This window comes from Lycium barbarum, chromosome 1 (assembly GCF_019175385.1).
Source record: "Lycium barbarum isolate Lr01 chromosome 1, ASM1917538v2, whole genome shotgun sequence".
In the NCBI taxonomy this organism is placed as follows: domain Eukaryota; kingdom Viridiplantae; phylum Streptophyta; class Magnoliopsida; order Solanales; family Solanaceae; genus Lycium; species Lycium barbarum.
The window spans coordinates 101353742-101380898 of NC_083337.1; the positions used below are offsets into that span (position 1 = coordinate 101353742).

A 27157-nucleotide genomic window follows, 5' to 3' on the forward strand; every position below is an offset into this window, starting at 1 on the left:
ACCCATAAATTCCTTGTACACTCATTTAGTAACTTTTCCTCCATAGATAAGCTTAAATCAATACTAATAAGGAAAGATTCATACCTTTCACCCACTAGAATTGCAATATCTTCGATTATCACCTTGAATCCAAGCCAAGTTTCGCCGCAATTCGATATTATAATCGCAGCCATGTGTTGTCCAAACTTAAATTCGGGGATTTCACTTAATTTGCGCTAAAATTCTATGGACGGAAGTTGGAGGATTATTCTAGAGAATTTGGGAAATTTTGAGAAGTGTTGGGCTGAAAAATGAGGGGTAAAACCCCTCTTATAAGATGCCAAATCCGGGTCGGGTCTGTCACGACCCGACTCGGGGCCGCGACGAGCACCCGGTGCTAACCCACCCGAGCACCCTCTTAGCTTACTCTTATACTTACATCTAGGTGATCCACATAATTATACATGCATTTCCATTCATTCGTCAACTAGTCCCATATGGACAACCGCACATTTATATCATCATAGGCATTTATGCCACATCAATGTACATGGGCCAACGTGGCCGACAAAATGATATACAAAACATAGGCCGACAAGGCCAAACACATCTACCCACACACACATGTCTACGAGCCTCTAAGAGTATGACATATCGTATGAGCGGGACAGGACCCCGCTATGCCCATAATTTTATATACACAAAAGAATAAGTACCCAAAAGCTACGGCTCCGAAAGAAATGGAGCTCTGCTATGCAATCTCTGAATAAGCAGCTATGGATCAAGTCTGTCTCCCTGTGCACCTGCGGGCATGACGCAGCGTCCACAAACAAAAGGACGTCAGTACGAAGAATGTACTGAGTATGTAAAGCATGATCAACATCAATATAGAAGCATAATAGATATCATAAGAAGATAACATAGGAGGGGAGACAGTAATATCATCATCATCATCATGTCGCTTACTTGCATACATCGTCGTTCGTATCCCATAATAATACTCGTACCATACTTGTGCTCATATTCGTATACATGTCCTTATTCGTATTCTTATGCATAGTCTTATCACATTCATATTCATATTATATACATAGCCATACACTTATATACATACATAGCGTACCCGACCATAAGGTTCGGTATTTCATACGTACTTGGCCAACCAAGGCTCAATGTTATTTCTACCTGGCCCTACCAAGGCTTCAGGGTTATCCGTACCATCTGCAGAGGTGTGCGCGCGTTACGTAATCGTATACATACTTTATACATAATCATATACATATATCCTACCCGGCGTTATAAGCTCGGGGTATCATTATAGCCCTTCATAGGCACATATACATATATCATAGCTCGTAAGCATCTTTAATCTCATTTTACTCTCATCATCATTTCTATCCTCATCACTATCGTTACATCTACATTATGGACTTACTCGTCAAGCGAGGAACATAGTATAATCATAGTACATATCAAGGGTCGTGAGCTTATGAGCTCGGAATGTCAACCATATGGAGACAACATACTCATATAGAGGAATTTAGGAATTTGGCCAAGAACCATGCCTTATGAAAGATGGGTTAGCCTTACATACCTTTCCGTCGAACTATTCTACGCTTGCACGTTCCCTTCCAATGCTAGCGTTTATACCTTCATTAATATCATAACAATTGCCATTAGTCATTCACATTATCCACATTATCTAGAATTCCTCAATTTGCCTCTAATTCACCCACATTCATGATTATAACACCCATCTTCGTCCATTCGTCTAAAGTGTTTAGTTCATGATCTTAATACCATTTATAACACATTCATATCACAACACAACAACATTCATAACTCAATTCAAACTATTTCTCAAAATGTCACTATTCATCATTCATGACCTAGTTGACCACATTTTCTACAATCCATGTATTTTAATTCTCCAATACCTTAAACATCTTGTAAAAATCATGAATCTTACCTTAGAAGTTGTAGGAACAAGCTTTGGTTGATAATACTCTTCTTTGAGCAAAACCCTAGTTTTTCTCCATTTGGATTTCTTGACTTGGATAATCCTTGATGATTCCCTTATCCTTGATTCACTTGTCTTAATGTTATGGATGACTTATAATCCTTGAAAACTCATAAAATAAATGTAGAGAGAAGTTCTAGAGAGAAGTGGTGTAATGTTGTAATGAAATAAAATAAGTCTTGATCCTCATATTTAATGAATTGGAAAATCTGTGCTGGGTGAACAGTGGTCGTCCATGGAGGTTTACGGTCCGTATTCCACTTTACGGACCGTCCCTCGTGGTCGTCTTTAAGCTTAAGTAGGACCAGAGACTTTGTCCTGCATGCATGGTGATTTACGACCATGGTTTACGGGCCGTAAATCACTTTACGGTCCGTCCACCAGGTCGTATTATACCTTTTCCTTAGCTGGCAGAAAGTTGAAGTTTGGCATGCCAGTTTACGACCTGGCAGTTTACGGACCGTATACCAGTTTACGGTCCGTATTTGCACTTTACGACCACTGGCAGAAAGCTGAAGCTTTTGCATGGCAGTTTACGACTGCCAGTTTACGGACCGTATTGCACTTTACGGTCCGTATTTTGCAATATATGACCACTGGGCAGTTTTGCCAACTTTCAATTTTTCTCATTTCTCGACTTTTCATTCTAATCATCCACATCCCTTTTCATACATTTCCCATGAAACATTATACACTCGCACTCCTCGCACACATCATTAGTTCATTTACTTGCGTACCAACGGAAAATTTTTCGAGGTGTAACAGGGTCACTGTAGCAGTACTGTAGCATGTCGGTACTGTAGCACGCGTTTCTGTTCTGTCAGCCTAACTTGTAACGTCCATAATTCTCCACTCCAATGTCATATTGACATGCGGCTTATTGCGTTGAAAACTAGACTCGATGAACTTCATTTTAGGCTTTTGAAACACCTTAAAACTCCTCATATACTAGGAGATATTTTTCTCCAAGTTGGGCCAAAATTACCCCTCATATTCTATTCCAAGTTCCAACAAATTTAATTTCCTTAATCCACTTGCCCTTCAATCCTTTCATAGCTCACTATATGCACTTAAACCCTTATAAACATAGGTTAAACACATATAAGCTCACATACCTCCTGAACGGTAACTCGAATCTCAACATACGAAACTACGGGGTGTAACACAATGTTTTGCTATTAAGCGCTTAAAAAATAAAAAAAATCAGGCTCGAACTCAGGTTCGATGCTACATAAAGTAGGATTAACCAACAAGCCGTGGAGCACTTTGTGCTAAGTAGCGTCATTTGCTTCATATGTAGACATATTATGGTTTTTCAGATTATACATATATATATTGATCAAAATTTTTGACGAAGCGGTGTCGGATGACACCTCTTGCCATAAGGTGTGTCCGCCCCTGCACGTGTGCACTTCTATTTTAATTCTCCGACACATATTTATTTCCTCCGTGCACTTTTACTTGTTTACTTTTGACTTTTCACGTTTTTGCTGAATATTTATTTTCTTCTCATATTTCTAATATATATAAGTGGCTTGGGGGTATGAACACAGCTGCCCAAACTTGTACCAAAAGCTTAACAAATTGTACACGCAATGAATGCTTGTACCATAAGCTATATAACATATACACTTTACCCAACTATTTTTAATCCCACGTGGACATTTCTAATATGTCATAGTACTTAATATTTATTCAATAGACGTATTGTTATAGCCCCTATATTGTACGTTTGGAAATTCCAAAGTCGCCGTGGAAAGTTAGGGGCAAGATCATTTTCAAAAAAATTATTTCAATGTATGAGTGGTTGAAAATATTATTTATGATTATTATTAGTATGGAAATGTTGAGAAAGGTTAAGGGCAAAAGGAGAAATTCGCAAAATGATCAATGGAAATAATGTGGGAACTTAGGGGCAAAATGGTAATTTCACGATGGAGTTCAAGAAAAATTCCAGAAGAACCCTTGGCCATGTGACATATATATATATATATATATATATATATATATATATATAAAGAAGAAGAAAGGGGGAAAAAATGACCAAAATAAGTCATCTTCTAATTAAAGGAAAATTCAAGAAAAGGAAAGAAGATTCTAGAAAAGAATTAATTAATAAAAGGAAGCATGTGCCCCTCACATGTTGGAGTGGCTATATATATGTGAAATATTAGTCACAAAATTCCATAAAAAGCTCTAGAAATATGGAGAAAGAAAAACAAAGGAAAAGAAGAAAGAAGCAAGGGGTAGGTTCGGCCATGGCTCCATAAAATTGAGCCATGGAAAGTTGATGAAGAAAAATTACTTCCTTATAGTATTCCAAGCAAGTGGAAGGTCCTCTACAACATGGAGTAGTTGTTGGAGTAAGAAAAGCATTGGTTGGGCAAGTTGGAAACTCTAGCCAAGTTGAAGAAGCAAGTGCAAAAAGGTAAGAATTCATCTTCTTTTATATGTTATAAATGGTTTGTGAATGTTGTAGAATGTAGAAATGGATGAAAATTTATGGTGCATATGTGTGTAGTGTGATGGCAGAATATGGTAGTATGTGTAGAGGTCATGAATTGATTTTATTAAGTGGTTTGATTGTTGTGTTGTGAATTCCATGATGTAAAACGGATGAAAAACATGAAATCATGGATGTTGTATAGTGGCCGTGTGCATGGTGTGTGTGGCCGTGTGTGGGTTGTTGTATGTAAGGATGATGAACCACTTTTATCTAGTATCTTGATTGTTGTTGTAGTGTATAGAAAAGATGGAAAAATTCACGGAAATATGTTTGTAATGTTGTGGCCGAGAATGGTGATGTTTTGTAAGCTACAATGAATTGGTTTAATGTGACGTTCTAGTTGATGTCGTTGTGGATTTCATGAGGTGAAATGAGAATTAAATGGTTAGAAGTGAAGTTGTTATTGTTCTTGTGGAAATTGGAAAGTGTTGGACAAAGAAGTATGTTGATTGAATCGTTTTGAAAGATATGTGAGTTGAATTGAATAAAACTGAATATTAAAGTGTTACTATGATTGTTGGCATTGTTGTTGGTTTGGCCGGGTCAAATTCCCGGATTGTTGTTGTTGATTTGGGGTCGAGCCGTATTCTCGGGGTTGGTACATTTACAGGGGAAATGCTGCCGAAATTTCGGCAGACAAAGTGTTGCTTTAAAGAATTAACTTCTAAAGGCTCTAATCAAGTTTTGGTAAACATGACCAATTTGTAGATTTTGGCGGAATTGGAACGTGAATTTGGAGTCGCATAAGAAGCAGAAAAGGTATGTAAGGCTTCACCCTTCCTTCTATGGCATGCCTTAGACGTAATATGTTGGATAAGAACCTCGGGGACTCTTCTACCCTCCAGAATCCGCACTTAAAGTTTCCCCTTTTTCCTTCAGTAGGATTGAATTGAAAATGTTACCAAATGTTTGAAAACTCCCTAACAGCTAGAAATTGCACCAATGAGACCCGACTACCATAAAACCCTCACAAGTAACGCCATGACATGTAATATATGTAAATTTGGTACGCCGCCTCATTTGATCCGAGGTGGGCCCACGGTTTCCCGGATTTACCTTTTTACTCCGCTTGACTTACTTTGATGCTGAAACCAAAAGAAACTTTCGATCCTTATTCCATTACCAAATGACAAGTACTGTACCTATCCCAATGAGAATACTTCTATGACGATAATGATAACGATGACGTCAGAAAAGAGAATATGCCTATGATAAGTACGACAAGAATAATTCCACGAATAAGAATCTTGAGCTAAGAATCCAATGTGAATATGAAAGTGTTGTACTAGCTTCTACAAGACTTCAAAGCATATGAATTGACGGTTATAATGCCAATGATCTTATTCTGTGTCTCCTCTTAAAGCTATTTTCCGTCGATAGTCTCGCCTTATAATTATCGTTCCTTCAAGGTGAGACAAGTGACCCGATTATTCCATAATGTAATCGGAGGGTTTCGACCTTACGTCACTCCGATGGATTACATGACTTTCTTTGGGCTCTCATGCATGCCAATTGTATGACATATGAATATGAATGTGAATATGTATATGTATATGTATATGGGAAAGGGGAAGGGCCACTGTTATATCACCACCTGATTCAGCTGGATTTCGTCCCGGACGCGGGATGCCCGGACGCGGGATATGGGAGAGCCGGATACGACGTTTGTATTTGTGATATATATATATACATATATATATATATATATATATATATATATATATATATATATATATATATATATATATATATATATATATATATATATATATAATATGTTGGGACACTGTTGGGGAGGGGGGTGGGAGAGCCGATGTACTCGGCGTCTGTGAATGTAAAGGAAGGACACCGTTTTCTGAAATGTTCTGTTTTCTGTATATGTAAATAAGAAACACCGTTTTTCTGGAAAAAAAACTAAACATGCATGACATCTGCAGAAAGGCAATCATATGTACAGGTTACATCTGTCCCAGGATAAGCTCCATATGTCTATTCTGTCATTATTCATTCTGCTTATTCCTTTATTATGTTACTATCCATGCTTTACATACTCAGTACATTGCTCGTACTGACCCCTCTTCTTCGGGGGCTGCGTTCATGCCGCGCAGGTACTCCTAGATGATTAGAAGACCTTACTGAAGATGTTCCAGCGGAGATGGCTAACTCCATTTGTCCCGGAGGATTGCCAGGTCCAAGTATATGCTATGATGTTTTGTTCTATGTTAGAGACTTTGCAGACAAAGCAATGGGTATTGAGTTGTCAGTCTGTAAGTGGCTTCAGCAGCCGATATGTTATTATGTCTTATGTCACGAGCCTTATATGATGTCAGAGTTTACTTATGAAAAAAAAAAAGATATATACATATTGGAGAGCTTACTATGTATTTCTTTCCTTACCGATTCAAGAGTTTCTATATGTAACAAGAGTCAGCGGGTTCGCTCGGCTCCAGATATGGGGTCGGGTGCCCATCACACCCTAGTAAAGTCGGGGTGTGACACGTATGCACTTCAATTTTAATTCTCCGACACATTTATTTTCTCCGTGCACTTTTACTTGTTCACTCTTGACTTTTCGCGTTCTTGAAAAATATAATATGTATGTGTCCAAATTACTTGTTCATTTATAAAACCAAAATAAAATTAATCCATTCTAATAAATATTCTTGAAGATAGTCTATTGGAGAGAGACTATGACAAATGTCTAAGTGGATAAAAAACTAGTTGGTTAAGGTGCGCAATTTACATAACTTTTGGTACAAATTTGCATTGCTATTGTTCGTCCTCTTTTCACGTTTAAAGTATTAAGAAAGAAGGAAAATTCATTTTCCTTCGTTGTCAATACTTTACTTATCTTACTCTCCTTTGCATTCTCTGATTATTGTTTCTTTACATTTATAAAATGTATTAGTTTATATTTTCATTTCGGAATTAAAATTTGGTAATTTACAATATAACATATCGCATTTTTAATATGTCATAATACTTAATATTTATTCCATAGACGTATGCACTTCAATTTTAATTATCCGACACATTTATTTCCTCATATTTTTTAATTAATTTAATAAAAATATTTTATTAATTTTGCTTTTTAAAAAACCAATATATACAACAATGGTTCTTATGTTTGGATCTGAACGGTTAATTGATTGAGATGGATATCAACTTGTGAGTATACATATAAGATACTCTCTCTGTTTCAATTTATGTGAACCTATTTCCTTTTTAGTCCGTGCCAAAATGAATGACCTCTTTCCTAATTTGAAAACAAATTCATTTTATGAAATGATTTACAGTCACACAAATATTCAACACTTATTTAGAATCACAAGTTTCAAAAGTCTTCACTCTTTCTTAAATATCGTGTCTAGTCAAATGGATTCACATAAATTGAAACAGAGGAAGTGTTAAACAATTTAAAAGAAAAAATTTAAAATCAAAATATTAATTTCCCTTACCTTCTTACTAATTTTCTTTTTTACATTGATGAACAACTTTCATTGTCATGACTATGACAAATTTTTAAAAATTATTTATAAAATATAAATTAAGACAGGCTAATTAAAGTAAATAACATATGTTAATGACTAGTTTCCAATAAGACATATAGTACGAATTCAAGCACTTTTCCTCTCTGTCTATGTGTGGGTATTATATACTATACGTACAAAATAGGAAAAATGTATGTAACGAATTACTATCCCAAAAACGAGTAGCTTTTTTTTGCTATCTATATTCTCTCTCTGTCATTTTTCTTTATTTGAATACCACTCAATTTTGCAGTTACCATTTTTCATTCTTTGTTGCTTTGGAGCTCAACTCTATCCTGGTATTCTACTTAATTCACTTTAGCTCGGAGTGGGTTATTTATTTAAAATAAATTGTACCTTATAGTTAGTTTTAGAGTGGGAATGTGAAGATTTAAGGTATTAATTGGGCTATTGTTATTAAATATTGAACAAGGGGGTGGTGTTAATAGATCTACTCTTTACTCTTTATTTATTCCTCTTTTAGTTGTTGGGAGGGAGAACTTGGAGTTAAAGCTAGTAAATATTATTTTTCCTGTCATAATTCCATTCTTAATATCGTTATCAGAGATTGTCAAAAACATTTTTGAGTGACTGTTAAAGTGGACTGGGTTTGTCACTGTGCTTATTGGATTTTTTTTGTGTGGTTGAAAATAGTGAATGATTGACTGGAGGATTGGATATTGAAGTGTTTAGAAGGATATTATTGAAAAGGGTTGTAACGAATCCAAACCGGAAAATAAGAGGTGTTGCTGTTATCATAACTTCATTCTTAATATTCGTGAATAACCTTTCAAACATTGTCAAAAGTTCATTAATGGTGAATTTGTTGGATTGAGTGGAGGATTGGATATTGGATATTGAAGTGTGTAGAAGGATATTATTAAAAAGGGTTGTAACGGATCCAAACGCGGAAAATAGGAGGTGTGATCGTGATCGTGATCGTTTTGCTGTTGTGGGGTGCTTATTGAATATTTTGCAATGGATGGGCTCCTGCTTTTCGTTAGAAAGCAGGAGCCCTGTCCCTGGATCTCCGGTATCTACTACTAGAACTACAAAGAGGAGGAGCTCGAAAAATAGGCTGGGTGGTTTGAGGAATTCTTCGTTTGATTATAGGAAGGAAGAACAGCTGCAAGGGATTCCTGGGCGTATGTTCTTGAATGGCTCAAGTGAAGTGGCTTCACTCTTCACTCAGCAGGGCAAAAAAGGACCTAATCAAGATGCCATGATTGTTTGGGAGGTTAGTCAATTTCCTCAGCTCATTATTGTTGTAAAATAATGATAAATAGGTGTTTAGTTTGCATGAGCAACGACAAATGCATCCATCATGGCTACTCTAAAACTTCTAGGGGTTAAGTTATGATAGTTAACATTGTATCACAGTATTGGTGCCTAATGATGGTTGTTTTTGTTTCAGCTTGTATAGTTATTAGAGGATTACGTTGATGTGCTTAATTTACCTGAATCTACATGTGACCATCTGATTGTATGAGTGGTTATAATGTCACATTTGTTTCAGCTCCTTCTTCTACTTTTCTTTTCAAATTTTCGCTTTTGTGAATTTTGGGATGCAACTTTAAGGTATTCATACTTGCTCTACCAGTTCTCTCACCCTTTAGTTTTATTACTAATTAAAAACAAACAAAAAAAAAAAGATCTATTCATTAGAACCTAGAACTAACATTTTGGTGGAAGGTCTTATAAGTCAAATTTTAGGTAGTCTTCTCAGCTAAGTTACTCGGACTCTTAGAAAGTGTTGCTATACCCGTGTCGGATCCTCCAAAAATACACTATTTTCGAGGGCTCCGACACGCACCCGGCGACATTTTAGGAGAGTCCGAGTAACTTAGCTTTTCAGGCATGGATAAATACACAGCTTGCTGAGAATGTGTAGGAAATCTAAATAGATACTTTAGGTTCATTTTTGTTGCATGTTCACATCCGTGGAAGAAAACAGTATAGGAATACGCTTGGCCACAATTGAATGCTCTTCCTGGATAGACTATTTATGGCTTTACTCTCTCGACAGGATTAAGAAGAAAACATTTCCCTTTGGAATCTTCTTTCTTTATTTTGTCTTTTTATGTGTCAGCCCGTTACTTAATATAGTTTTGTAGTTATATGATGTGTTTCCCCTCTGACGCTCTTTTTCATTTTGTTTTGTTTTATCTGAGCCAAGTTAGGATTTATTCATCCTTTATCAGATATCGTTTGTAGTGTTTTCCCTTGATCACATTTTTGTCTCAATATACATGTTAGAAAGCATTTCCTAATTTTTCATTGTAATAAATATTTCAGAATTTTGTTTCGAGAACAGATACAATTTTCTGTGGCGTTTTTGATGGCCATGGTCCTTATGGTCATTTTGTTGCAAAGCGAGTCAGAGATTCTCTTCCTTTAAAGCTAAGAGCAGAGTGGGAAGATAATATAAAAGATGACGACTATGTAAGAGAGAATAGTCCAAATACTCGGAGCAGTCTAAACTCTGAGGATGCTTCCTTTATATCTGCTGATGAGGAGTCAAAGGTTTCAATTGATGTTGAAGACACTGAAAAGCACCCGGAGGTCTTTCAGACATTAAAGGACTCATTTCTGAAGGCTTATAAGTTTATTTATAGAGAACTGAGTAGTTATAACAATATCAATTGCTTCTGTAGTGGGACAACAGCAGTAACGCTTGTTAAGCAGGTCCTTTAACAAATTCAGAAGGACCTTGCTACATTTGTGCTATGTTATTCTGATAGTAAACCCGTAACTTTTTTTTTTCCTGCAGGGTCAGGATCTTGTAATTGGAAATGTTGGAGATTCTAGAGCTGTACTGGCTATGAAAGATAAGGATGGTTCTTTGATGGCAGTACAATTGACAGTAGATCTTAAGCCTAATCTACCAGGTGCATATAACCCTGCATGCTGCTTTCTGAATTTCATTATTGCGTTAAACAATTCATGAAATTATGACTTATCCTCAGCTTTATGATAACGTATTGCTGCCTAGTCGACTGGCCCTAATTCTCATGTCAGTTCTTACCACTTGTCTATGAGGTCGCAATAATGCAATTACGTAGCCAATAGCCATCGACATTGATCGATGCCATTTAGTTGGGCAAAAATCAGAACCGTTAAACGATTATGCCTCTGTTTGGCTTGCAATCTTCTTCCTCTTTTTTCCCCCTTTCATCCTCATTTGTTGAAACAAATGGACTAGTCAGAAGCTGAATGTCTTCAGTTTGTTGATTGAAATATTATAGAAAGATTGTAGTCTCATCGATAATGGTATAGGCTCATTGTAACGGGACTGGTTAAGCAGGTCCGCTATTCAAATGGAAATTTTTTCTTCGCTTTGCTCTGTTTCTTTGTCTAGTCCCGTTTACTAAATCACCATCTTTTGTATCTCATGGAGAGTCAAATTGGTTACGCACATTCATTTAGATAATTTGAAGTATCAAGAGACGGTTCTTCCCTTCTTGAAATTTTGCAGATTTAGATTGATAACTTGAGAAATGTGCAAATTACATTCTCTTTACCATGAGCAATGGATTTCAATTACTTGTATTGTTTATGACAACATAATCATGTAAACTAGATTGCATGCAGTACAGTTGGATTTGGATGGTATGAGAAAAAGAAGGAAAAGAAGGATTAGAGAGATCTATTTTTACGATTCAAAACTTATTGAAATTAATTTTGACCAATGAGATGCTTAATTTTTACACAGTCGTTTTATAGGTGGATGAATTTAGAGATGAAGTGATAGATGTTTTCTTCAGGAAATGCTTATGTTCATTAAAACTGAAGCATTCTGCATTGTATTCTTGAAAGCAGAATCTGTTTTTGCATTGTTGACTCGAACAATGCTAGTGATGGCTCATCCTACTATACTTTTCTGTTTAACTAAACTTACAGAGGAGGCAGAGAGGATTCGCAAATGTAAAGGACGCGTGTTTGCCCTTCGCAATGAACCAGAGGTTGCAAGAGTGTGGTTGCCGAGCAGTAACTCTCCTGGACTAGCCATGGCATGCGCATTTGGAGATTTTTGCCTGAAAGATTTTGGCCTTATTTCTGTCCCAGAAATTTCATATAGACCTTTAACAGAAAATGATCAGTTCATTGTTCTGGCAACAGATGGAGTATGAGTTTATTCGTATTTTTTTTATCAATACATATATACTTATATTATCTCCACGTCAAAAATTTACTTGATGACTGTGACAGATTTGGGATGTGCTTTCAAATGAGGAAGTGATAAATATTGTGGCTTCAGCTTCACTCCGTTCATTTGCAGCTAGATCACTGGTTGAAGCAGCTGTACGAGGCTGGAGAACCAAATACCCAACTTCTAAAGTTGATGATTGTGCTGTTGTTTGCCTCTTCCTTGATTCAAACTCAATTGTCTCGTCCACTGCTTGCGGTACGAAAAAGCATGATAAGACTGTTCCAGAAGGCGATCAAGTTTCAGAAAAAGAAAACGAGGAAGTTTCAGATCGAGAGGAGGTGCTTTCAGAGGAGGAGAATGCATGGTCTGCGCTTAATGGGGTTTCTCGGGCCAACACATTATTGACATTGCCAAGGTTTGTTCCTGATTACGAAGAAAAGAGAGCTGCTGGAGGAAGCAAATCAAAATAGAGGGTGAACTTTCCTATCCAAATCTGAATTTATTGTTTAAATGATATTTCAGTTTGTTTTGCCTTGTCCATCTCTTTATATGCTTAATTTCATTACTGAGGAAAAGAAAACTGAAAAATATTCATTTCTGTGATCCTGAGAGGTGTCATGTCCGCAGCCTATATATTAGCGTGTCTGGGAATCATCCTCTTCTTTAGTGTAGGTAGGAACTTGAATTTTGCATAATCCAAGTCGCAATCGTCTTCGTCCTTGGTTTTCTAGCTTCTCTTTTTGTCATATCTCAAATGTGTTGCGCCATTTGTTATTAATATTATTATTGTTGTTATTGATAATAATGTGTGGCAACTGGCAATGCAGCCTCTTCCAGCCTTTTGGTTCAACATGCAGATCGATTTTCATTGCTCTCTCTCTCCCACCAAACACTTAGTCTTACTAATTTTTGTACTTGTTAAAAGCTAAACAATAAAGAATGCGTAGCAAGTGACATGCTTCTCTGGATTTATGGGGTTGGATCTTGTATTTTATTTTTTTCTCAATGTTATTATCAAGTGGAATCTAGGAGTCTATCTGAGAGGTTTAAGAAACTAATGTTAACTGGTGCACCAAAAGTTTCTTTAGCATCCTCGAATCTTTTGGATGATTCTTTAACTCCCGGACCAACATATTTTCTTCCATTATTTACAAAATACAATATTTCTATCTCAAGAGTCCACATTTTAATTGACAGTGATCACCAATTCCACCCTGCCTCACCTCACCTTACTTTTTTCTTTTGAAAGGGTGGTTGGAGAAGTAGAGGGTTGCATTTGCCTCTTTTTGCTCTAGGTTTCAACTTTTACTTCTAAATTTACTCCCTTTAGTAAACCCTGTTTCCTACTCTTTTATGGGATATGCTCCTCTGGAAGTTGGAGATGAAGGTTGTATTCAGTGCGGAGGAAAATATTTTTCGAGTTTCCCATGTCCAGTTGGTAAGGGTAAGTACCTGCCGTTACAGTGGCGAAACCAGGAATTCAAATAAGAAGATTAAAAAAAAAGAATTATGCCAAAGGAATTCAGTTACTTATTTATATGTGAAAAAATTCATATTTTCCTATTTACATAGTATAATTTTTTAACAAAGGGGTTCAATTGGAACCCCCCCCCCCCCCCCCCCCCCCCCGCGCTCTGCCTCTGCCCTTGGCTGTTCAGAGATGCTATCAGAGTAGCAAACTCATCCTCAAACAAAGATGTTTCCGATGCTACTCTCTCGGCAAGAACAAATTTTTTTATTGTGATTTTTTGGCGAGTTGAACAAACCACCAAAAGAGTGAGAAAAAGGGGCCAAGGGTGACTAGCAAAAACAAACAGAGCACAATACTCGTACAAAGATGGATACACTAATTCACACTGAAATAGGGGTGACAAATGGGTGGGTTTGGTTGAAAATGGTTTGAACAAAAATGGGTTGGTTTTCAAACCGCCCATATTTTATGTGGATAAATATGGGTTGGGTGATAAATGACTGAGTTGGTTATGGGTTAACCTATATTATACAAGTGTAGTATTATTTCAAGTGTATGTTTATAATTTTTTTCTTTTGTCAAGTTATATTAATTTTTTCATATAAATTTCAGGGGTGAGGGGTGGGGGTGGGTTGGGGTGCGGGTAAGATTTTTTTTTTTCATTTTTTAATTATTTTTTATGAAAGTAAATTATATGAAATTGATTTTTTTGGGGGTGGGGGGCCAGAAATTCTTGTCCATTATTTATAAATTTTTTATATAAGTAATATATATGAAAATAAATTTGGGGGGGGGGGGGGGGTCGTGGAGGGAGTGGGGCAGGGGTAAGAATTTTTTTTTTAACTTTTATAAAAGTAAAATATTTGAATTTTTTTTGGGGGGGGGGGGGGGGTCGGAGAGAGGTGGGGTGGGGGTAAGAATTTGTTTTCATTTTTTATAAAAGAAAAATATTTGAAATTGAAATTTGTGTGTGGGGGGGGGGGGGGGGGGGGTCGTGGAGGGGTGGGGGTAAGATTTGTTTTTCCATTTTTTATAGAATTTTATAAAGGTAAAATATATGAAATTGAATTTTTTTGGGGGAGGGGTTTTGGTGGGGGTGGGGGTAGGGATCGGAGTGAGGTAAGAAAAAAATTTCTCCTTTTTTATAAAAGAAAAATAAAGTGTATGAAATTAAAAAAAAAAAAAAAGTGTGTGGTGGTGGGGGGGCGTGGCGGGGTGCGTGGTGGGGTAAGGATTGGGGTAGGAGGTAAGAAAAAAATTTCTCATTTTCAAAATTAGTTATTATTGGATCTAGTGTGTTCTTATATAGAGACCCATATTTTACCCATATTTGCTCATATTTTTATAGGTTAAAAAGAGACTTGAAACCTATATTTACTCACCTGAAATATGTGTGACCCAACTCACTAATATGTGATAAAATGAGCTAATTTTCTAAATATGGGCTCAAATTGCCACCTATACACTGAAACAAAATGATGAATGCGAACCATCCGAAAAAATATGAAGCTTACTTTACTTAATATCCACTGTCTATCTATATCCTGTTATCACATTAAAAAAGAAAAGGAATATAAAAATAAGGAAAAAAGAGAAGAAATATTTGACACTAGCATTTGCGAATGGTTCCTATATAAGCAGAGAAGAAAATCTGCTGATGTCAAGTTTCACAAAAACCGATTTCCTTTTTAAGAATAAAAAATCATGCTGAAACCTTCAAATGTTGTATGTAACATGGGTACAGTTTTTGTGATGGTTCTCATTTCAACAAATAGCATAGGAAAGAGATAATGGAGAAGAAGAATGTAAAAGCCATTCTTGAATCCAAAGTAGATGCTGATGAAATCTTGTGAGCACCCACTGTATACGCATTTCCAGAGGTTTCATCTTTCACCTTAATGTTTGAAGAGCCTGAAATCAACAAACAAAAGGAAAACCTTATAAGGGCAAAATTCTCACTCGTCAGTAAAACTATGAACATTGCAATGGTTAACGTTTCTATCTAATATGCATTTCCGAAATCAACAAAAAAGAAAACTTCTACTCCTTCCGTTCCATATTACTTGTTCACTTTCTCTTATACACGCCTCTCAAGAAATCATAAATAAAAGGTGTATCTTTATTACCTTAGTCATATCTATCTACAATAAATTGTATTCTAATCAATATTGATTATTTTCAAGAACACTTAATATTAAGTGTCAGATCAGAAATATTTAATTAATTCATTTTTGATTTTGTAAATTGACAAGTACTCCCTTCATCCCATATTACTTGTCCACTTTCCCCTTTATACGTCCCTCAAGAAATCAAAATAAAAGGTGTATTTTTATTACTTTACCCTTATCACTATAATAAATTGTACTCTAATCAATATTGATTATTTTCAAGGACACTTAATATTAGGGGTAAGATAGAAAAGATTTAATTAATTCTATCTTGGTTTTGTAAATTGACAAGAAATTTGGGACATATATTTTTAGTAATATGGGACGGAGGGAATAATTCGGGACATGTATTTTTAGTAATGTGAACAAATAATATGGGACGGAGAGAGTATGAACATGGCACTGAACATGGCACTGATTAACATTTCTATCTAACATGTATTTCTCAAAAATCTCTTTTCCTTTTCTGAATAAGTGGCATCCTCTAGTTATAACTCGACTTTGGAAAAAATAATGAACAAGGCTACTGACTAGATGACCAGAAACGATTTTAGCAAAACAATACATTATCAAGTAAACATCAAAACGGAAATGGAATCACTAATTGTAAAATTATCTAAATTCACAGAAATGCAGCACCAAAGGATATGCCTGTATCAACATCTAGATGAGTAGGCCAATGAACTGTGAACAAGGTATTATGTGAAAGAGTTTCCCTCTGATACGATTAATATAGGTTATTAAGGGAAAACAAAGACTGTAACAGAGCATCAAGTAGAACACCTAACTAGACAGTTCGTGTGATTTTGATTGTCTTTTTTGCAAATTGACTTTGATGATTGCACTAGTCCATTTCTTTAACTTTTTAATTTCTGTGCACTGCTGATGTATATACACAACTAGGTCACTTACAAGATAATATAATAAGCATCAAATGATAACCTCAATAAAATGGTAGCTGACTTACTATCACTAGTTAAACTAAATTGATAGGGTAAAAAATCTTTACATTGTCATTGTATATAACTTAAAGCCTTTTCTAAAAGGGTTCTAACCAACCATCAAGACTAACAATTCAAAAAGAATTCAGCAAAGAGCAACACAACCACTAAAATTCTATAGACACAACAAACATCAAGGACAGAAAGCCAATCGAGTTCACAAGATAAATGCCATCAAATGCATAGATGAGAATAATAATACTTGTTCAGACAAGAAGTTTTATTCAATACACTATAGAAGAAAGTAAAGCAAGAAAATCCATCCAAATAAGTATGAAAGTGATGCTCACAGTCATATTGAGTCCAACCAATGGTCTTTTTTTCAAGATCGTACAGAACAAGCTTGTTTGATAACAGAAGATCTGCATCAAAAAATTCAAAATTTAACTTAAATATGCCACCAAAAATGTCTATCAAATATTGTACCAACTTGAGCTCAATTATGACAAGCTGCACATTTGCCACATAATTCTGTACTTTTTACAAAAGAACGGAGAAATATCTAAAAATACAGTTAGAGAAGAATGAGATGCTAATTATGAAATTTATATATTGAATTCACTTTTGCCCCAGGTGTGGAAAGGATATCTCTGACTATTAAACTTCCTTGCAAAATTACCCTTCGAGGGTTCATCAATAAAAAGGATTTGTAAAATGGAAAAAATATTGACCCAAGCTAGGTGTCTAAAACAAGGTGAAGTTCCATTAAGTTCAGTAACATAGTCAGAATTATTATTTTTTTCTTCTTAATCTAGCCTAGTTAAAATTCTAAGATTACTTTAGAAGTTATATGGGCAAAGTAGGAGAGGGTAAAGTGATACCTCCTAACAGAAAAATTTCATCTCCATCCTTTCCCGGCGTTCCCTCCTGCCAACCGATACACCATTCATTGTCCTGAAAATTTAACCAGAGAAACTGAGATAACGATTAACAACAAACGAGACTTTTACTTCATATGTCATCTAAGCTACAAAAAACATGTATCATGTTGCCTTCCCCTGCAGCCTAATAGCAAAAGCTGTCAACATTCATTAGGACCTACCCTGTCCTAGTTTTAGTAGAGAAAGCACAAAATGAATAAGACAGAATTAAATCTTCAAGTAAGAAAAATCTAGTGGTTAGACAAATACATGCAGAAAAAGAATGCAGTAAGAAAAAAAATCATAACGGGACAAACACATGCAGATATATACTGCTGGAGGTAATGGGTTGACACAATAAATGATTCAAGTGTGCATTTATTGCATCGTCGTGTTTTGTTTATTATGCTCATGCTTATATCCACGTTGTTAAAGTATTAAATGGGTTTATCATGTAAACCCAAGCAATCGCGTAGAAACAATATAATCCGTCCCCCACCTCTCTCTTCAGCACACATTTGCAAAAACAAGATCATGTGATTATCTTTTTTCTTATTTTTTGGGATATGTTAAGAATAATGTAATCAAATAAAGAGAGAGTGCATAGTTGGATTACTTACATGAACTTCAAAAAGATATTCATGGGGATAGGCTGTTAAAGAAAGATTTCCCATAAACTGAAATGTTACAGGTGGGAAACCGTCGTCAACACTGCACCAGCAGATTAGGACCAAAATTAGGTTGATAACAGTGGAAATAAATTTTGAAACTAACGTGATTTATCAGAACCTTACCTTCCCCTGTACATAAAGCAGTCGAAGTCCCCATCACGAGAAGGTTTCAATTGTTGCTTTTCCATAAGCTATAGGAGCAGAGAATGCAAAAATCAAGCAGTAAGGGACAAAGAAAAGAACCATGTATGCTCAGAGAGATAAATGTATTTAGCAGTTTCTAGATTACCTTGTTCATGAGAGCATTATATGCCTTCCTTGGAAGATATACTAAGGTTGTTCCGCTGTCAATTATTGCTTTAGACTTCGACTGAAAGATGGAAGTCGGAATGTTTACAACTTCACCACCGACCTCAATATCCTTCAGAGAAACAGTATAATGTGCCCTAAAGAGGAGAGAACAATTTCAGTTCAATCAAGCATTTATCATCTGGTAATCAGTTCTCCCTTTTTAGCAAATAAATATACATACAATCAGTGGGGAGCTAGCCCTTCGAACGTGGGTTCGGCCTTAGCTTTGGTCCGAACCATATATTTGTATTAACTTTTTTGTCAAATATGTACAAATTATTAATTTAGAACCCTGAACCCACAAACTTCAAATCCTGGCTCTGCCTCTGCCTCTGCATACAATTCACTCCTTCCCTTCTCTCACATACTTTGATAGCGGGACTACCATACTACTGTAGCGCAAAGAAACTCCTCTGACAGTTAAACGTACATAACTAAAAAGTTTTAGCCCATAAGTGATATGAGAAGCAGATACACAAAAATGGAGCATATGCTGTGGACAACAATGGGAAAGAGGAAAACTAGGACTGATGAAACTTTTTAGGTTTTGCTATTCTCGAAGAAAGAACTTCAAGGCTTTAGCACCAAAGAAGCATATCCGACAGGAGAAAAACAAATACTAAAGGATACGGAACTGCCTCCTAATTCAGCAATAATTTGATTTCATCTAAATTTCTGTAATGAAGTCTGTAAAGTATAATCGAGGAAAAGTTAACTCGATAAATTGTGTAAATTTAATAGGCTTGCTTAGTTTTAGTTGTAAAGGGAGAACGTCGAGTCTTCTGCCGTTTATTTTGCACTTTCCAGATGCACAGCTTTTCTGGACAGAGGTTATTTGAGTTGCTAGGAATATGTATTAGTATTTGTATCCTATTAGTGTTTGAATAAGAGAGTGCTAGTATTAGCAATTAGACTAAAAATAGAACTTCCTCTGTCTCATTAATGTGATGCATTTGAAGAAGGCAAAGCTTAATCAGATAATTTAACATGTGTAATACATTGATAAGAGTAGGAAAAACATATCAAGTATGAGTTGATAACTTAGACTGATCAGGAGAAGAGCACTTCATTATTAAATTAGATTCTAATTCTTGAAAGAAGTGAGCATTGAAATATATTTTTGGCACACCCCGAATAGAACTCATCATCTAAATTAGGATGCAGGAGGTATAACAATAGTTTCAATTCATCTGACATACATCAGCAATTACAGAATTTTGATTAACAGTCTTTGGAACTGACTATATATAATTTAGGAGGCAAAGGTAGCAGAGTGATTTTCAGTGCAGTAGTTGAGATCCTTGCAGTAGTTGAGATCCTTTCTAATTTATAAGGTGCAGAAGAGGAAAATAAATTCAGTTGCACAACAAAGTTAGCTACAAATTATTTTTCTGTCTGCATGTCTTATTTCTCCCTTCTTTTTCCTTTTTTTTTTTCTCTCTGTGTGTGTGTGGAGGGTGGTGGAGTCAAAGTACATACCGATTTGCGAGTAATGGAACTGAATTAACTTTTGGCTCAACTACTTGTCCAATAGCAAATATACCACCTCCCTTAACTCCGTCCAGGCAATGTGCAAACATTTTTTTCACGGTTCCAGCAGCAGCTAGCTGTGAGATGACGGACATGTTTGCTGCTCCAAAACCAATTATCCCATCCACTGCATTAGTTGATGTACCTAGGTCTCCATTTTGTTTAGACGAGCACCTATCTTGGATCAAAAACAGGTAATGTAAACACAGAATCACAACATGAACTACTTGCCTATGCATGCTATAATATGACTACCATTATTTTACATCTACCACAAGGGCATTCAAATATACATAAGAAAACAGGACAAGGACAACCAGTCATAGAATGACGAAAGTAAAGATCGGAAGTACGTAGTTAAAATGTCTACCAGGACATAAATTATTGGCATAGAGATATTCAGGAAAAACAAAGACCAATTTCAGCTGTTAGCAAGCTTCCCTGTGAAATACTAAAGAAGATGAAAGCTTAATATTGTGATCTGGAGAAGCAACTTTATTATTAATATTGTGATCTGGAGAAGCAACTTTATTATGCTTCACCAATTCATACAACTTCATTTAGGATGGTACAGCTGAAACATAATATCTTCAACACCTACATTCTGCAGTTATCCAACTCAAGAAACGTTTGAAACCTAACAATCATAACTGATTTCGCGATCAAACATCTACTTTCCACATGGCATAGAGTATTACTTGAACTCATACTCTCATATGCTACAACTAAGCTTCACTACGACACAAATATACAACAGATTCTGTTTTTAGTGCAACTGAGTAAACGATCACGCTATTGACAAGTTCAACGATATTGAAAAATAAGGTAGTGAAGGACTGACTACATAAAGAAAAGATTATCACCAACGAATCCATGCAGATAATAACAAATCAAAAACTGAAACTAGATTATTCATTTGAGTCCATGCATCATATTACTTGGCAAAAACCTGTATAGATAGATAGAATTTGAAGTAACAATTAGGAGTAGACTTACCCAAATGCTATGTTTCCCTGCAGGGGTGATGTTTTATAGTCTCCGGAGACTTGATCTAAATAAATGTTATCCTTTACAAAGTATCCTCCAGTTGAGCTTCCATCTCCATAAGTAACCATATATTCACAGGGCTTTCCCACCTTGCAGTCTGAGCTGGTTGCGTCAAACATAGCAGTGCAAACATCTTGCTCACAGGTAATAGATTTCCCACTTGTTGACGCTTGTAAGTTATATTGTGTCAACTCGATCTGTTACAAGAAAGTTCAAAAGACAAATAACTGAATAATTTGTTCAACAAATTTAAAATGCTTAAATGGTTCCATTCTTCTGAACCGAAGAAAGGCAATTTGAAGCATAAATTGGAAGAGGGATCATACCCCGAGTTTACTTTCTGTAGGACATCTGTTACAGCCTGCACAGTTTACCCATAAAAGGTCGCTTCCAGTGTCGACCTGAACATGATAGTCCTTTGAAGGTGTCCCGATTGCAATCTTAGTGAAATACAGCCTGCATTCCTTATTCTATGAGCTAAATAAATATTCACAGTGAAAGCATACCAAATTCTCAACCCCGACTCTTCCACCAATACTACCCCAATTTATTCCCTATATCTGTCAACACTTTTGTTTTTCTTTAAACATAGTAAAATCTTCTCTTAAACTTACTTAGTCAAAGAAAGAAGTTACTAAAGCAAAAGGGATGAACAAAAAAGCTGCACACGTTCAAACTTCTTAGAAAACATTTTCTCTAAGAAAAAAAATCCCAAAAAAATAACTTCCCCAGTGAAAGTAAGAAAACACCCGCCATCTTTTTTTTTTGTTTTTTGTGGGGTTCAGGGTGTTACAGCTATTCTTCTTTAAACAGGTTTAGCAAATAAGCAGAAACGCTGATGCCTACCTGGATCAACAGACCTAAGTCAACGATATTATTCTTTTCAATACAAACAAAACAATTTGTCCCAACATGAAGAAAGTAAAAGATATAAGTACTGCCTCCTGTTTTTCTTTTTTTTTTTTTTGGAAACTCCAGGAAAACCCGCAGCCGCTACACCCTCTGCCACAGCCTCTGCCCTTCGGGTGAGCACTCTGTGGTGAGCACTATGTGCGCACTGGGTAAACCCCCCACTGTGGAATAGCCTGCAAACCCCACAGGGGATGTAAACCGCACTAGGCAAGCCCTGTGCGACAGGCTCGACTGAGAAGGCATTAGGGGCGGTTCGATCCCGCGACCTCCCTTAGGGAAGCCTCCCCTCAAACCATCTTTACAAGTTGAAAAATCCATAGTAGTGTTTATTAAACTATTCAAGCACCAATCGGTATAGCCTACTAGTCAATGAAGTGGGTTAAAAATTTAGGTTTAATTTCTAGAATTACTCCGTACCTATGTATCTGATAGGAGTTAATAGGTATCCGTGAAATTAGTCCAAAGAGAAGTATTTATTGAACTATTCAAATTATAAACTTTCAACTCAATTAGTTGGCTATGTAACACCACCAAAGAATATGGTGGGACAATGAGATTTCTCCTAAAAATAGAGAAACTCTTTTGTACGAAGCTTTTTTTCTTTTGCTGCGGCCTACACATAATTCTCGTTAGTTTGGAGTTGAACTGCACGGTGATTAAACAAAAAGGACTCACTTTTGAACTAGCAAGTACTCCCTCCGTTTCAATCGTTTGTCTTACTTTTCTTTTTAGTTCGTTTAAAAAAGAATATCTTTTTTTTTACAACTCTTTAATTTCAATTTTCTACGTGACATGTTTAAGACTACGAGATAAATGAACATTTTGGTATCTTCTACATATCTTTAATTTAATTTAAGACCATAAGATTTAAAAATCTTTTGTACCTTCTTAAACTCTGTGTCAAAACCAAACAAACAGATTGAAACAGAGGAAATATTATTTAAATACTACCTCCGTTTCAATTTATATGTGTCTCATTTGACTGGGTACGGAGTTTAAGAAATAAAGAAAAATTTTAAAACTTGTGGTGTTAAATGAGTCACATATATTTTGTGTAGCTATAGATTATTGCATAAAGGTAAATTGTTTCCAAATATAAAAAAAAGATCTTCTTTTTGACACAGACTAATACGAAAATAGGTTCACATAAATTAAAACAAAAGGAGTATGAGTTGATGGTTACTTTTTCGCGAGTTTCACACTCCTAATTATCAACTCCCTTTTTTCCTACTTGAATTATACATAGATGGTGATAGTTTAGGTATGAAAAGGCAATAGCTAACCTCAGGAGTCCGGAACCAAAACAACCCCAAAAAAAAGGGTATGAACCAAAATACCCCAGGTAACGGGTACAAAAGTACCTTTAACGCATGAAAATCATGCGTTAAAGGACTTAACGCGGACGGAGCCGTTAAGTCCTTTAACGCATGATTTTCATGCGTTAAAGGTGTCCCTTTTTTGGTCAAATTGTCTGATAAGCTTTAACCCATGATTTTCATGCGTTAAAGCTTTATCCCCTTTTTAAAAAAAAAAAATTCTTTCCTTCTTTTCTTTCTTTCTTTCCTTCTTTTTTCCTTTCTTTCACACTTTTTTTACATACTTTAGACATAGATTAATCATGCTTCGAGACTCCAAAACTTGAATATTTTATATAGAACCCTATTTATTTTTGTGCGATTAATAAAGTAGGCTCAACACATCAAGGATACACAAAACTTCGGATTGTTGTTTTAGTAATTGAAAAGTGCTCGAAGTCCATTTTTGTTTGAAGACTTGTTGTCATTAGCTTTAAGTTATTTATGTTTTAGGGTTATACATTATTTTTATATTAATGCGTAACTTTATTTTGACAATTTCACAAATAAATAAATTAACAAATTAATAATCCATAATCAATTAACAAATATTAATTCACAATCATTTTTTTTTTTTTTTTTTTTTTTTGCGTTATCCCCTTCAACACCCAACTAATTGGAGTCCGCAACTTAAATAACTTTAAAAGTGGGTTTGGGTACCAAAATAATCCATTAACGAATAACGAACAATAAGTTAAATCCTGAATAACGAATAATAAACTAAATCCCGAATAACGAACGATAAACTAAATCCTGAATAACAAACGATAAGCTAAATCCTTAGTTTTAGATTGAACATCATTAACAGAATTTCCGAAAAGGATTAGTTAGTTAACATAATTTTTTGATGAAGGATTAGTTAGTTAATATAAAATTTTGTTCATTATTATTTTAACTAGATGAGTTAAGTAAATTATAATTGACAATACAATATCATGGATTATTCAAAATAACTAATTAAATCCTCCATAACTTATCCTAGTTAAGTAAGTTCTAATTAGAGTTTTTTTTTTAGTTAATTTAAAAAATAATGAATAATTTAGTATTTACAAATACGACACCTCCATGGATCTCCGTTAATTATTTGTTAATTATGGCATTGTTAATATATTTATTTCTGAAATTGTTTGTCCCATGTTATTTACTTGTTTATCTCATGTCAATCGTTAAATAAATTAGTTCATTTTTTTACTAATAATATCTTCTCAACGCTCGCGCTGAGGTTTGATCCCTGGTGGATGAGATTAAAAAAAGTAAAAAATCAAAGGCTTTACCACCATGCCAAGTTGGTTAAAGTAACAATGTAGACACTTTTTATTATTTTGTATGTTCACTAATGCTATCTAACTTATTTTCTTAAATTGAATTTGGAACCTTGAAGTTGACATTGAAAACATCATTATTACGGGATTATGGAATTGAAATATATTTTTCGCCATTAGATTTAAAAAAGAAATAAATGAAAATTGCACACTAATTTGGGGGAAAATTGAAATTGAATGGGATAACTGACGTTTTTCGAAAATTCGGGGCGGCCGAACGGCCTTGCGGCAGTTCAGACGCATAGATCTGGAAAAAATACCCAAAATAAAAAAAAAATCGCATCAAATGGACATCCGAGCACAAATTTATGACCATTTAAAATTTCACCAACTTACAAATAAATTAGAGCGTAAAAGGGTTTTTAATGGGTTATTTTGGTACCCAAATCCACTTTTTGGGTTATTTAAGTTGCAGACTCCAATTACTTGGGAGTTGAAGGGTATAACGCAAAAAAAATAAAAAATTACACATAAATAATTGATCATGAATTGATATTTTGTTAATTGATTATAAAAATAAAGTTATAATCACTAAAAATAAAGTTACGCATTAATATAAAAATAACGCGAAACCCTAAAACATAAATAACTTAAAGCTAATGACAACAAGTCTTCAAACAAAAATGGACTTCGAGCACTTTTCAACCACTAAAACGACAATCCGAAGTTTTGTGTATCCTTGATGTGTTGAGCCTACCTTATTAATCGCACAAAAATAAATAGGGTTCTATATAAAATATTCAAGTTTTGGAGTCTCGAAGCATGATTAATCTATGTCTAAAGTATGTTAAAAAAGTGTGAAAGAAAGGAAAAAAGAAGGAAAGAAAGAAAGAAAAGAAGGAAAGAATTTTTTTTTAAAAAAAGGAGATAAAGCTTTAACGCATGAAAATCATGGGTTAAAGCTTATCAGACAATTTGACCAAAAAAGGGACACCTTTAACGCATGAAAATCATGCGTTAAAGGACTTAACGGCTTCGTCCGCGTTAAGTCCTTTAACGCATGATTTTCATGCGTTAAAGGTACTTTTGTACCCGTTTTTTTTCCTGGGGTATTTTGGTTCATACCCTTTTTTTTTGGGTTATTTTGGTTCCCGACTCCTAATCTCAGCTCCCTTTTTTCCTACCTGAATTATACATAGATGGTGATAGTTCAGGTATGAAAAGAGAACAGCTAATAGTTGGAGCGTAAAACTCGCAAAATAAAATAAAATGATAAAGTACTTCACATGTGTTTTTTTACCATTATGCCTTTAAATATTATTTTTGTCATAGTCACTAATATAAGATATACTCCCTCCGTCCCAATTTACACGCAGGTTGATCAATTTAAGGAGTCAAACAACTTTTTTCTTGACTCAATTTTAAATATAGATTCTTCTAGTATTTTATAATAATATTTACATATTTAGAAGCTACATATAAAATTTGCATAATTAATAATTCACAATATATGAAAAGAATGGAAGAAAACCGTAGTAAAAGAAAGGGCTCCTAAACTGGTCAATCTTCATATAAATTGGGACGGAGAGAGGATTGAGGAACTAACGCTGCACCGGTGGGACTGCCGTTGCCACCCAATTGGAAGTCGGCTGCGGCTGCGGCGAGCATTCTGCCATGACGCTGGACATCATGGGCTTTAAGTTGTTTCAAATTATGACCACGTAGCCCACCATATTTGTGCTCCACATTAAACACCACATTTTCCCCCTTCACATGTACATGAACACCCAACAAAACCAAGAAGAAAAGAATATTCAAGTACCCGTTTGTCCTTAGATCCATTATCTTCACCATTAAAACAACAACAATATTGTATATAGATATCCTAACGTGTATGTATTTCTGTACAATGTATGTATGTATGAATGAATCTTCAGAGCGTTAGTATATGTTTTTTTCCTTTTTCGTTTGTGGGTGTGGCCTCAGATAGGGTGGGGTGAATGAGTGGAAGGTGTAAAGAGAGAGACCAAAGGGAAAATGGAAGCAAGGGGGAGTAAAAACAAACGAGAGGCAGAGAGAGGAATTACAAGGAAATGACAAATGGAGTGTTGAAATACCTTGAGTTTCCCTTTGTTCATGCGTACCAACAATTCTTGGAAATTTTCCAATGGCATTCTCTTTCTCTACACGTGCGTTTATACAAAAATGTATAGCTTTGTCGCGTTGTTGTTGTATATAAGGGTGGGCATGGTACGGTAGATATCGATTACCATATCCAAAAATGAAATTTTTTATACCGCAGTTTCGGTATTATGGTATTCCGTACGGTATTTGGTATGCATTT

General features: G+C 35.3%; 2 protein-coding genes across 3 annotated transcripts; one reads left to right on the top strand and one right to left on the bottom strand.

Annotated features, from left to right (window-relative positions):
* Positions 1–8179: 8179 nt before the first annotated feature.
* Positions 8180–12918, top strand: LOC132636487 (probable protein phosphatase 2C 33). Of its 2 annotated transcripts, XM_060353380.1 has the most exons (6): positions 8180–8334; positions 8690–9272; positions 10331–10720; positions 10806–10923; positions 11936–12159; positions 12245–12918. In XM_060353380.1, the coding sequence occupies exons 2-6, from the start codon at positions 9018–9020 to the stop codon at positions 12653–12655; spliced, it is 1398 nt and encodes a 465-aa protein (XP_060209363.1). In that variant the 5' UTR covers positions 8180–8334; positions 8690–9017; the 3' UTR covers positions 12656–12918. The 2 variants fall into 2 exon arrangements, with proteins under 2 accessions (XP_060209363.1, XP_060209370.1); XM_060353387.1 differs by having other exon boundaries at positions 8185–9272; positions 12315–12918.
* Positions 12919–15139: 2221 nt separating this feature from the next.
* On the bottom strand, positions 15140–26949 carry LOC132636499 (aspartic proteinase 36-like). The gene is made up of 10 exons (XM_060353399.1): positions 26420–26949; positions 21611–21740; positions 21234–21481; positions 20187–20411; positions 18646–18802; positions 18480–18547; positions 18306–18396; positions 17647–17719; positions 17116–17187; positions 15140–15567 (listed from the first exon to the last, which is right to left on the bottom strand). Exons 1-10 carry the CDS (start codon positions 26665–26667, stop codon positions 15416–15418), a joined length of 1464 nt encoding a protein of 487 aa, XP_060209382.1. The 5' UTR covers positions 26668–26949; the 3' UTR covers positions 15140–15415.
* Between the last annotated feature and the right edge of the window lie 208 nt (positions 26950–27157).